At 41.1% G+C, this 14,025-nt stretch overlaps 1 protein-coding gene across 9 annotated transcripts in view; it reads right to left on the bottom strand.

The window, feature by feature from the left end:
• Positions 1–14,025, bottom strand: part of TMEM117 (transmembrane protein 117) — a 509,455-nt gene that overhangs the window by 455,476 nt on the left and 39,954 nt on the right. For all 9 annotated transcript variants that reach the window (XM_057303293.1, XM_057303292.1, XM_057303294.1 and 6 more), the window contains one exon: positions 13,433–13,737. In XM_057303293.1, coding sequence (XP_057159276.1) covers positions 13,433–13,709 — 277 coding nt within the window. In that variant the 5' untranslated portion in view covers positions 13,710–13,737. The remainder of the gene's footprint in view (positions 1–13,432; positions 13,738–14,025) is intronic.

The raw sequence follows: 14,025 nt of genomic DNA, 5'->3' as shown, positions 1-14,025 counted from the left end.
TTCTCTGTCCTGATTTAAACGCTTGGATTGGTAAGCGCTTGTGTTCACAAAATTCAGTGGAAGGGATAGAATCCAGTAATCTGTTTAGGCTCTAAATAGAAGCAGGAGAACAACCTAGAAATAAATGGATAGGGTCATTTTTCACGTGGCTAAATTAACAGACTCATGGCAGGAGTAATGAGGAGAAAACACAGGAAGGGCCAGAAACCCCCTCTCTACCCACCCTCCTCCAACGGACAGATCATTTACTAATCCCCAGAGAAAGATGCTTTTCTTACCCTCTGGGGGTAATCTGAGAGTCAGAATTTGAGAAACAAACAATTGGGACCGCCCCCACAACTGCTGCCTCCAGGGCCAGCTCCCCGCCCCCACTGCTAAAAATACTATCACAGAGTTAGCGCTGCTGGCAGGGATGGGGGACAAGCACAGGGTAGACTCTTTAAAACGATCAAATAACTCACCCACCATAGAAAGCAGCTTTCTTCACTTCCATGTCCCATTGGAGGGAGGGAGGTGAGGTGAGCACCCCCATAAAGGAGCCATAATGGGGGTTCTGAAGACTAAAGGAGCAGCCAGAATGAAAACCATCGACTATGCATTATCTCAGAGTAAACCAGGAAGCAGGATTCAAGGGTTTCACTAAAATACCAATTTGAAATGCCGTATGTCTACATTAGAAACTAAATTCTTAAAGTTACACAGAAGAATTTCTTTATCACTGCCTCCCTTTACTTAAAGGAAAAGGGCTTTTTACAACAAAATGCCTATAATCTTGCTATCCCATCCCATCCCCACTGTTACCCCCTTTTCTGTTTGCTCTGCTCCAGCCATTGGCCTCTTTGCTATTCATCAAACACCTTAAGTATACTATTGTCTTGGGGATTTTATACCCGCCTCTCCCTCCTCCTGGTCATTTTCCCCCAGAAAGCTGCTCTGTCTGCTCCTTCAGATCTTTGCTCAAATGTCACTTTATCAGAAGAAATTCCCCCAACCTCCCAGATGCCTCCCCAGAGTTCTGCTTCATTCACTGCCACAGCATTGACTGCCTTCTGACATAACATACATAACTCATTTCCTTATTGTCCATCTATTCCCACTGGAGTGTAAGCTCAGTCAGGGCAGGGACTTGGTTTTCTTCGATGTTGGAGTCACAGAGCCTAGAAAATGCTCAATATGTATTCACTGAGTGACCAAAATCAAGTCCTATATTGCTGAGGCCCCTCTACTTGGTAAGCGAATGGAGATAAATCTATGAGCAAGCTCCGAAACAGTGAACAGGTTCAAGCAAACACTAAACTTCAGAAAGGAAATTCAGTAGCACCAGTATCTTCACAACTTGAGGAATAGAATTGTGGGGGCGCCTGGGTGGCTCAGTCGTGAAGCGTCTGCCTTTGGCTCAGGGTGTGATCCTAGGGTCCTGAGATCAAGCCCCATATCAGGCTCCTCCGCTGGGAGCCTGCTTCTTCCTCTCCCACTCCCCCTGCTTGTGTTCCCTCTCTCGCTGGCTGTCTCTCTCTGTGTCAAATAAATAAATAAAATCTTTAAAAAAAAATAGAATTGTGAACATAAATCTGATTTTTCTTAAATTCTCTTCTAGTGTTACAAATAACCAGAATAACACATTCATTCCCTTCAGCAAAGTTGGAAAAGAAGGTAAGATGATCTACTGATAATTCAAGTTTCTAATTTCAGAGATAGATTGGTACACCTTATGTTTAGTAAATGATGGGAATGGACTCAGGGAACAAAGTTCTTAAAATGAAGTTATGAATTTTAAAAAGAAAAGAGTGTACTTGCACTATCAGGTCTCCCTTCACACCCCTGCTTCCTTCCTTCCCCTCCACTCCATCCTCACTGCCACTTCTAAATCAAGCCTTGATCCCTTGAGGTCAGGTGCACCCGCGTGACAGAGGCACCCTCCCCTCCTCAAAGTTGGTCATCCTGCACCCAGCATCTATGATACTATTTTGATCTTGTCACTCTTGTGATCCAAAACTTTTAAATTCTCTGACTTCATTCATATAATCTGGGGGGTGGTTTGTTTTGCTGTTGTTGTTTTGTTCACAACAAGCTTGTACTACTTTCATAAATCTAAAATTTAGAAATGAGGGACATGGTCCATGGCCTCCTCTTGTCTTCAGAATGAATTTTAAGCTCCTGAGCCTGAAATGCAAGACCCTCTACAATTTGCCTTGAAGCTTCCCTTTCCAGCCTCCAAAAGACCCAAATCTGCCGATGCAGGAAAGCTGCCCCACGCCCACTCTACCGTGAAACAAGCTGTCCTTTCCTTCCCTTCCCTACAACTGTGTGCTTGACATTTCTCCAGCTTGGAATGCCCTCCTCCCTCCAACGGAATTCTCCTGGAGCTGCAAGGCCGGCTCAGGTTCAGGTCCAAGAGTTACTGCAGAAACAGTGGTCAGACCCACACTTCTTAGGAGATGGTGAGTTCACCACTATTAGAGGTACTCAGAGACTGGCTGAAAATGTAACGAGGACACTCCCACCAAACCCATTCACCATGAGATTCTAGCATTCCCCTGAATTCCCACTAGAAGGTTTTATTTGACCATTTCTGTTGGGAATGACTTCTTGCCTCCTTCAGAATAGACTGTCCATCCTGCTTACGTGGCAATTATCATATGCTGACATCAGAGTCCTATTACAGCGGTATTTTCATATGTCTGTGTCTAATCTCCTTAGCTCACCACAAGCTCCAAAAAGACAAGAGTCTCATGACACCTAGCACTGTCCCTTGCAAATGATGGGTATTCAATGCATTTGTCAGTGATGTCAACAGGAATTCATTGCGAAGAACATAAAAGAGAGGGGGGATAGGTCATGAAGCAGCAAGTAACACTGCTCTGTATTCTTTCATGAGATGGTCAGTCAGATGTGGCCACAGAGGGTACACAGGAGAGGTGTGGGAAAATGGAATTTCTTATCCTCACTAGTCCGAGAGAGAGAGAGAGAGAGAGAGAGAGAGAGAGAGAGAGAGTCACTGCAGGCCACTAGGGGGCCACGCTAGGGGGGAAGGAAACATGGAGGGCCAAGGGAGCAAGCTCAATCAAGCAGGTGGGGAGCCAAGAGAGTAAGAACAGTGGGCAGGTGTCTTTACTGGGGGTCAGGAGGACACAAGCAAAAGGTGCCAGAGGATGTCACTGGTGTGTTTGAATGTCACCAGGTCACAGGGGAGGAGGGCAAGGGGCACTTGTGGCAGAGGCCAGCCTTACCACACGGGTGCACCTGGTCACCTGGGCGGGGCGCTCACAGACTGTAGGAACGTTGAGGCAGCAGGAAATTCGAAGTTTAAAAGCTTTACCATGCAAATATGAACTTCCCTGAGCTCCTGAGATTTGCTCTCTCAGGTTTCTCTGTGTATTTACTTGTCTACTCTCAGCTGGTCTATCCATTTCAATGGGCATGTCCTCAAGGATATGCAAAGTATCTTAACGAGCATGGACTAGTCCAGGGAAATCTTGATGTGTAATCACATTCCTCTTGAATCAGGGGCAAGAAGTAAAGCCCCACACAGGATGTGAGCTCGCCGATGGCTGCAAGAGCAGGCAGCGCTGGGCTGACATCTTCTGGGTCAGCAACAATGACAGGTTTTGTCCTGGAACCGGACAACTGCTTGCAGGGTCAACAAAATGACTTTTTTTACCCAAAAAAGAGGGCTGGGCAGGCGGGAGATTGTGCCAGAAAAAAATCCCCCATCACAAAGTGGAGCGGAGCTGTAGGGAGTGGCCTAGCACAACCCAGTCCCGAGGCGGACCAGGCTCGCCTGCTGCCGGCTTGCCATCTGGGATGCCTGAAAAGGCGCCTGTCTGGGAATCAGGAGGCTTCAGTTTATGTTCCAATTTTACTGCTGGCTATTGCTATGACCTTGGAGCCAGGCAAATCCACCCTGCACATTTCTGTTTAACGGTCAACAATAACTCAGGGCCACAGCCATGATAGAAACACAAGTCAAAACAACAGAATTGCTTTGACCACCACCGAGCCTCCAAATCCAATATACAGCTTGAAGTCACCACTGGAAACAGCTAGTTTGTCTTTGGAGAGGCTACGTGTCCTTATTCCAGCCTGACACCCCCTACACCCTCGTGGACCTCTGGGTCCTCTAATGGCCTTTCTTTCCCTGCTTCTATCCAGAATGGAATCCAGCACAGCAACACAGCAATCCCGCACAGCTACCACATCAGAACATTCCCCCACGTCCTCCAACCTCCTAATATGTACCCTTCGGACCTAGCTCTCCCAATGAAGGCAATTATTAATATCCTTGTTAGTTCATCCTACCTCCCAAGTGGCGTAATACTTTAACCCAGTGACACTATCTTCAAGAAATAATCTAGTTTTAGGAATTAGTAAAAGAGAAAAGAAATCGAACCGAGAAAAACTTTTGTCAGTATCCTCTCAAATCACACTCCTCTCCCACCTATGCCTGTTGACCCTTTACTTGAACAATAAACAATCTCCATCAACGTGGTTTTAAATGAATCAAGGGATCAAGCACTCTTCACATCCGTTGTGACTATATACTGTTTAACCAGCTGTCAAGTTCACCCCGGCTACTTCTATTTCATTGATTAGTGAAGTGGTTTCTGTCTGCACCACGTGCGTGGATCTGGATCTGCCCGCTGCGATTCCACCGGATTGTCACTTTCGTAAGAAATTCCTACCTCTACCTCCCATGGGTGGGAAATGAGAAGAGGAAATGAAGGCAATGACTGGGAGCTGGTGAGGAAAGGGTGCCTTAGCCTCTGATGATTCATTTCTATCCAGCACAGTAAAAAGGATCCAGAAAGCTACCTGGTTAATAATGGCTTAATTACAATGCTCTAACCCGCGTTAGTTTCGTGAAGTCCTTGAGGTATCCTTTTACAGGGTTTGCATCCTCTGTCCTACGGGAGGGAACTAGGGCAGCCAGACGATCCTATCGCCCTGAAAGCTGCCGCTGATTGCCTGTGAGTGCCGTGCGCAACTGGCTGCACGGCCCACTGACGAAGCACCTGATACGGAGGTGCGGGAGGAGACGGCCACATGCCGGGGATTTCCAGCCTTCCTTCCTTTCCTGCTCCAGGGGACAGAGTGGCAAAGCAGCACGGGTTTTTCTGTAAAGGGCTACCGAGCTCACCAACTCTTAGACCTCAAATTTACCTGTGAAGAGGGTGCTGCTTGGGGATTCTTTAAATGCTAAATATCATCACTCCCCAGCTTACCTTTCTGAACCTCTCCTGTCAAAAGCTTTGCTTTTTGCTCTCTCTCATTATTTTTCTCAAGCATTGGAATAACATTTTTCTCTTCCTTGAATTCTGCGGTTATTTCTGACTAAAATTATTTTACTTTACAAAAAGGAATTGTATGCTGACAACTCCAGTGGAGGGAAAATGAAGGTTCTGGCACTTGGTATACATTGGTGGGGAAGGAAGATGGTAATAAGCATTTGAATAGTGACCACCATGAGGATCAAATACAGTATTTTGAGAAGACAAAGCTTAAAATTATAGATATTCTCCCTAAAGTAGCATTTAGCTGCGTATACAGCATTTGTTCAAGTAATTCCTCCAAAAGGAAGTCCTTATTTGAGAGTACAATACTTAAAATAATCAACTGTTGACAATCACCGTGGGCAGTAATAAATACACATTTTCTTAATGTGCTATCAACTATCAGGATAAATTTGAGGGTTATTTATACTATTCAGCTACTTAGACCCCAAATCAACACAAAAGAGGTTGTATCATACCATTAATGGAACACCATGGAATGGCCACCATTACATTAAAATAATGCTTTTCCTTCCCAAGTGTATGATTAAATCTGTTTCTTCATGTTTCAATACTCCTGTATCACCATGACTATCTTGCCCACACTCTCCAGGACGTCTGAATCTTTTCTATTTTGAAATGATAAAATCATATGCATAGCTCAAACACAAAGAGAAGAATTTCAGACTAGACTTAAAGCTAAGACAACAGGAAACAAGCATTTAGCTTTATTCGATACATTAAAGGGCAGAACATTGTTGAGTTACTTGATATTTTATGGAAAACAGACTTTTTGTTAAAATAAAACAAAAGAAAAATCATAAAATTTGTCTTCTCAAATTTCTGGGTGTACTGAGAATGTTTTATTCAGAACTTCCTATTTACAACTAAAACAGACCTAGGTAACAGAAAATAGCAAACTCGTTAATATTTCTCATGATATCAATGCAAGGAAAATCCACTTACAACATGCTTCCTTCTTTTATAAATGTTTAGTTATCAGTCAAATCATTCTCTTTTTTTTATCACAAGCTTCTCAAAACATCATGATTTCTCTGCAGCTGGGTATCTTGGGGGCACCAAACACGTATATGAAATGTGGCTTATAGTCAAGGGTAGGTCCACTATCCAGTTTCTGTAATGCTGAAATCCAAAGACTCTGATCTTTGTAACTGATCCCTTGGCAAGAACTGACCAACCCTGAATTCACTTAGCAGCAAAACCTAACCTGAACTGATTTGAGGCTGTTGATAGTCTTTATTTATTTACACCACTTCATTTGAATATGTATATATCCACCTACGGTTATGCCAATGTGTTTGATAATGGAGTATATCCTCAGCCCCATAGGGCCAGCTACCAAAGATAGGCACATGCGCTGAATTCTGAAACACAGCTGGTCTCAAGGTTTGGATAAGAAATTGTGTGCCTGGATTCAGTTCAGTGAATCCAGGGCTGTTCTGAGCACTATTCAAGGTAAATGGTCCACTGCCTGTGTTCTCATTACCTGAACCCACCATTTCCTAAACTCATCATCTTCTCAAACTGCATTCTCCTAATGACTTCCTCTCTTTTTTAAATAAAATAATCACTTCCTTAGTCACTCCCTAATCTCCTAGTTACCCGTAACTTCACCCTACCCTCATCCCCTCGATCCCGTCAGTTGCTGAAGCTTCACAAGGTTCCCCATGTGCTCATCCTGCTGCCCACTGCCCCACCCAGTTGTGGCCTAACTGGCTGCAGGAGGCTCCAAAAATACCTTCCTCCTTCCCTTTCTACTCCCCTAAGCTGCCCCTCTCCAATTCCCACTAGATTCTGCTTCATTCTGATTTGTGAGAATCTTGTCATCATCTCCCATCTTGTTCAAATGCTTTCCTTGATCCAAATACCACACTGGAAGAAATAAAGTGCAAAGTATGAGACTGACACTTCAAGACCAAAGAAAGAATTTAGACTTAATCCACCTTTCTACTACATCTCCTGCTCATTCCTAATGCGATCTTTCACCCCTTCAAAACGAGCATGACTTCCTCTGTTTTTCCCAACTCCAAAAAAAGCTAGGTTGTTTTCATCTCCTTGGCTCACACCATCTACTCCATGACCTGAAATTTCTAATGAATTCTTTGCATCATATCTGACTATTTTCATCCCACTCACACTGCAGACTCAGCTTAGATCCCACGCTGGCAGCAAAGCTTTCTTTCACCTTCCCAGCCCACCATGATCTCTTTCTTGAATTCCCATAGCTCTCACAGTCTGGACTATTCATTTGATACTTGATATGCACTTCCTTGTATTATCAGAGTAATTAATTTTTCATGCATATGTATCCTGTCTCTTTAACCAGATTTTAAACTCCTTGAGAGCAGAGACCATGTCTCATGTTTTATGAATGAACAAATGAATACCCTTCTATAGCTTACAATAAGAAGGCAACATTGGCAAAGACAACATGTAAAAGACAAAGGAGCATTAATTTATTTATTCATTCAAATTTATCAAATATTACTGTGTTCCAGGCATTGTTTCAGGCACCAAGGATTAAACGATAAGCAACACAACATAGGCCCTGCCCTCCTGAGGGTTTTGGTATAGCTAGGAAACCAGACATTAGTGAAACAATTATACAAATAACTATATACACAAACACGTCCATTTTAAAAAACGCACTGTGCAAGACTAACAGGTTCTGAATCATTTTCATATCCTATACCTGTCAACTCATCCTGAGTCAGCCTGCCCCCCCGCCCTCCATCCATGTAAAGAAAACCGCAACTAATAGAGGCTCTCTGCCCAAGTTAGGAAACGAGAAAAAAACAGGGAAGACAAACAGCAGGAGAAATTTGTTTGAGAAATACATTTGTCACCATCTTGATGGCCTAAGATTCATGCTTGGATAAAGTTATCCAATCAGAAGGCAGTACTTAGACCCTGATCACTCTGCATTTCACAGAAATTGTTTCAGGGAATAAAAAAAAAAAATCACAGAATTGCTTTTACACTTAAAATTTATACTCTAAACCTTTGTGAAAGTTTGCTTTAAGATACAAGAATGTGAAATCTGTTTCTGCCTTTGCCACTTCATCAATGTCTCCCATACAAACCAAAGAAAAAGGAAATTCTTTACCAGACTTTAGGGCAAGAAAATGCCAAAATTTAGTGCAAAGAAAGATTCCCTTATAAAACATGCAATTTCCATCATTTCTGATATCCAAAGCTATATAATATGCCACATTTTCCTTTTTGCCCAGGCTCCCAGGAAGCTCAAAACCAACCAGGCAACACCTCATGAAATCAAAACATATTTAATTCTCTCTCTTTTCTGTGGGCCTCATTTTCTATTCCTATTGTACTAAGCATATGTGATTTTGTAAATCATTTAAATTCCATTTTAGAATAAAAATGATTTCCTGAGCAAGCTTATTTCTTTATGTAAGTCTTATAATCAGAAATATAAGTCCTACTATCAGAAATCTTTGGACTTCTCTATTCATGGGTTTCTTCAACGTATAATGTATAATTCTCCAAAAGGCTAGGATGCATTATACTTATTTTTTTAAAACAATGGAATCATCCACACAAATGGAAAAGAGAGGCACTGGGAGAGTATTCCAATGGAATTCAGTTTTCAAAAATCCAAATGTAATACTCACCTCAACAAGATTTAGTGTTAAACCTACAGAAATTTTTCTGAAATATATCAATTGTGATATTCCAGGCATTTCTAAATTATTTTCCGCATTTGGGAAATTTGGGATTTGTGATCGGTCTGAAACCATAAAAGTTTAGTGCTAGTGTAGGAAAATTAACTCTCTCACGTTATTCCAATGATACAGCAAAGGTGAGAGGGGGTAATTTAAAATGCATTTAATCATTTGTGTTCCTGATAACACGCAATTTCCAATTTGCAACAGTCACCATTTTTGTTTGGGATAATTCCCATTACAAATTATAAATCATGAGGAGGTTTCATGCAGTTAACTCAATAGCCACAAAATTGTAATTTTTATGCCTCATAAAAATAAAATTAACCAACAAACTAGATTAAATTATGTGCTCATAGATTTATCACTCTTCCTCACACATCTTTTAATTGGGCAATAAGGTATTGTCCTTCCGGAGTCTACTAGGAAGAGATTTTCCATAATAAAATAAGTGAGGGAAGACTCACGAGTTAATGAAATGAAAGGGGCAATGAAAGAAATAGTGGCATTCTATCCAATATTTTTAGTTGGCATCTCATCAGAGAATTAACAAAAAAGAAGCTGTTTAACTGATCTCACAAAATGATTTTGAATATTTTGTAAACCATTCCAATTTCCGTAATAAGAATTTCTGTGCTTGCAACTAACAATCCCACCCCTCCCCACATACACACCACCACCACCATCACCACCACCCACCACAAGCTTGCACCTGCAAACTGTTAAAGGTTTAAATATGGCCTCTTAAAAAAATGAATTATGTATTAATGCTGGTTTTTTAGGAACGAGGATGGAAACATTTATCATATTCCAAGCCAATAAGAACAATGTTTGTGCTGGCATTAAATTTTGGATTCTTTTCCATAATGCTGCATGGCTGTCAGTTCCCGAGCACCCTGCTGTACATTCTGTGTTGCGAGTAGACACAGTGAGAGCTGGAGGGAAGACAACATCTGACAGGAGGGAGTCAGGAAAAGTGTCAAAGAGGAGGTAATGCTTGAACTTGGATGTAAAGGAAAAAGAGAAACCAACCAAGTTAACAAGAAGGGGCTTGAGCATGATGCAGAAGGTGGGGTGCATATGCAAAGACGCAGAGGCATGAGAGAACCCAGCAGGGCTGAGGACCTGCAAATAATTCTAAAAGTGTGGAATGTCGAGAGACCAGGTTTGAAGTCAGGCAGGAGTAGATCATCAAGAGCTGTGGATAACAAACAAAGGAGTTTAGATTTCATTTTGCAGGTGATGGGAGCCATGCAGAAAAAGTATTCCAGTAGCAAAATCCAGAATTAATTGGAGAAGGACAGAACTATTAGGAGCAAATGATTATCATCTTGTGAATGCAGGAAGACATAATGGCCATGAAGGGAGATGAAGAAAGATAGAAGGAAAAGACGTTTGGAGTTCATTAGAAAATTCAATTAGGAATCCAGTTATCTTCCTACTTATCACCAAGATTTGCAAAAGGTTATCATTCCTTCTCTAATACCCCATATAACTTCATAGATTTTTAGTAAGAAAAAAAAGGAAATTACCAAATAGAAGTGATAAAGCTAACTATATTATAAAATCTTTCCTACAGTAAGCAAAAAAATAAAAACAAAAAACAGGACATACTTTTGCACTATCTCTAAATAATTTGTACTCAACATACCACTTGAAATCCAGAGTGATTTTTTTCAGGGCTGAACTATTTATACCAACAGGAGATTAAGAAGTAAGCCATCAATGAAATGTGATTTTAGTATAAAACATAAGATCTTATCATAGAATAACTTAGCAAAATGTAGAAATTACAGAACCAAATGATCTGCCCTTATTATTAATACCATGACCTTGACCACATGATTCTCAATCAATCTCAATATAAGTAGATAACTCTTCTCCAAACTGGATATTTTATCTAAGTTTGCCTTACCTTTCTACACCGAGCAAATTTCCTGAACGGACCACAAGCACATCCAGTCATTGCTTGTAACAGACATCTAGTATTTTGTCTTCCAGCACTCCTGAACCAATTTTGGAAAATGACCCTCTCCCACTCACCCCCCACCCTTAACCTCTTTCATCCTTATGAATGTCATGCACAACTCCATGCTTGTTCAGTGTTTGGTGGATGGCCTAACACCCAGTTCCTAGATACCCTCTCTGTCATGACCTGTCTCTGCACGTTACTTGGGCACTCATAAAGGCCACACCGTAGTTGGGAATCACCACTAAGGAATGGCTGTCCTTCATTACAACATGGCATCTCACCACATCCGCAAATCCTTTCCCTTCTCTTACTTCCATTTCACCTGTGCAGTTTCACCCAGTCTTCTGGTCCTGGCCCACTCCTCCCAGACCATCAATCTTCCTTACCTCCTTTCCATGCCCAGCCAGATCCCCTGTTAATCAAAACAATAACTTTTTTATTAGAACCCTCTATTTATTTTCCATCCTTTGTTTCCAATACAGCAAGCCTAAGCAGTCCCCACCCAGATGAATCACTCTTGAATTCTGTTCCAGGTGACTGAGCTCTCATAAAGAAAACTGCTTAGCAGTTCAGACTGATGTCATTCCAGTTTATAGTGGCTAACCCCAACAGTCCTCGGTGATCATCAGTAACCCTTTTGTTTGTCCCTAGTCAGCTAGCATCTACACTCCCTAGGGTCACTGTTCCAAACCTTAGCCACTTTCTTAAACCCCTTGCATCATCCAATCGCTCCACATTTATCTTTAACTCTTCCTTCTTCACAGTGAAATACAGATCATCAGATCACCACTTACCTCTCTACTCCTCCACCCCAATGTACCTGCTAGAATATAAACCTTTATCTCTCTCATGACAATTTCTGAGAAACTGTGGTCTCTCCCCTTCCTGTCCACACTAAGGCCATTATTTCTACCTGTGTCCTAAGTCATAAATAAAGCAGAGAAGCCTTCAGAGATGCTCTCCTTCAATGTCTTTATCTTCATTTCAATCTAGCTCTTTCCCCCAAAATGACAAGCAAATCAATTAATCTCACTCCTCAACACCAGCATCACCACCGAAAACAACAACAAAATCTTTCCTTGGTTCTTCTTCCATTTTTATTTCATTTCCTCACCAAACTTCTTGAAACTATGTACATATATAATAAATATAAAATATGTACATTTTATAAATTTATCTAGTAGAAACAGATGACCATAGTTTGAATAGAGATTGAGAAGAATATGTAAGTAATACTATGTGTGTATATCTATGTTTTTAATTTGTTTTTTTCCTTAAACCATTGCCATCTGTTTCTAACCAAGCTTCTAGATTGAAAATACCCACACTGTGTCACCTATGATCTTGTAATTACTAAATTCAATGTTTTATTACGAAGTTCTCTTTCTGATTGGCCCAGCAGCATTTAAAACTATCTTTCCCGCCTGCCCCCCTCCAGCACTTACCACCTCTTTGCATATTATATGTTAATTTGTTCAGTGTCTTTCTCCCTCCTGCAGGATGTAAGTTGTTATGAAGGCATAGACCCTGCTTTTTTGATTCATTCTCTAGAATAGTTGGCATATAATAAGTGATCAATGAATATTTGTTGGATAAATATCACCCATCTCCTGGTCAAAACCAGGAGTTTACCAAACCAGGCCAATTAGGCAAAAGGTGGAAAACACACTCAACCTGGGTTAACATCAGTCTCTTTTCCAAGAGTCTAAACTTTGGAACTAAGAGAGTCAAGCCAGTCTCCCTGAGTAGATGTAAACTGATCTTCAGTGTGAATAGAGAATAAGACAGATATGATAGAGAAGTTGGGACAGAGAAAATCCTTATAGAATTCAAGCCCCGGGTCCCATTTATCCCAATTATCAAAAGGAATTCTATCCTTGGTCTCTATGAAATATCCCAGTATCCTTCTAGTAAATTCCTTTTTTTTAGCTTAAACTAATAGCGTCTTTGTCTACTGCATACTACCAAGGGATTCTGGACTAATTGTTCTGTGGCTGAATGGCCTCAAAATAAACATCCTAAAGCAATGTTCAAAAAAAACAGGGTAAAAAGTTAGAATTACCACTCTAATTCCCAGAATGAACAATATATGTAAATATATGAGCCATGGTGAAGTTACTTTAATGAAAATATGGTGTGACACGAAGGCAAACTCTTTATAATATACATAGGTACTGCTTATGGGAAAAGAGCTATTTTCATGTCTTCTCTAAATAAGATTAAACACACATTAATTTTAGCTCTAAAGCCATTTTTTTGAAAATAAGTTTAGTACTAATTTTACCTCATACTAATTTTCCTTAGGCCATAGAAAAGCACACCATTGAACAGAGACCAATGGAAGAACCTAGCTCCAGCAGCGCATCGCAAATGAAGTCTGGAGGGCAAACTAAAATGCACCCTAAATTGGCACTTACAAATAATAGAGCTCTATCTTGAAGAACAGAATTCAATAATTACCAACATTACATTTCATGGGTACTTACCAAACAAACGTTGATGGAACAGAAATTTGCCAGCTATCAGTCCTATGAGAATGGCCAGTAGCCATAGAAGCACCTTCAGAATCCTCCAGCCAACTCCTCTAGGGTATTTATTTGTTACAAATGAAAAACAGTTTCCAACAACAATAACATTGGCTTCTGTTTGGCTATGAGAAACTGGGTCCTCCGCAAATATTAAGAAGTTAAAGAAGATCACCAAGTAAGCCACAATCATGCGAGACCAGGGGTGCTGGAAATAATAACGGAAGTCTTTACCCATCCTTCAAAACTTCAGTTCTGTTGTTGACCTGTGGAAGAAAGGATACAGATACAGGTTAGAGCAGGATAACACAGTCTTCCTCTTCCTATTATCCGTTCAGATTTATAACAGCTCAAGCAAGAGGCATTTTAAGAAGATGTTACCTGCACCTACCTAGGGCACCAAGACAAGTCTGAGATCGAGGAAAGTAAATACTGCCCCTTCGCCACCATCCAATCATGCCTCTGACCACACGGGGATGGGGGGTAGAAGAAGAACAAAAGAGCAGGGGCACAAGGGAAATGAGAAGGCAAAACACTGTCCAAAATTGGGGTGA

The sequence above is a fragment of the Ursus arctos genome, unplaced genomic scaffold (genome assembly GCF_023065955.2).
Source record: "Ursus arctos isolate Adak ecotype North America unplaced genomic scaffold, UrsArc2.0 scaffold_26, whole genome shotgun sequence".
Lineage (NCBI taxonomy): Eukaryota > Metazoa > Chordata > Mammalia > Carnivora > Ursidae > Ursus > Ursus arctos.
This window is presented reverse-complemented; position numbering and strand designations above follow the sequence as displayed.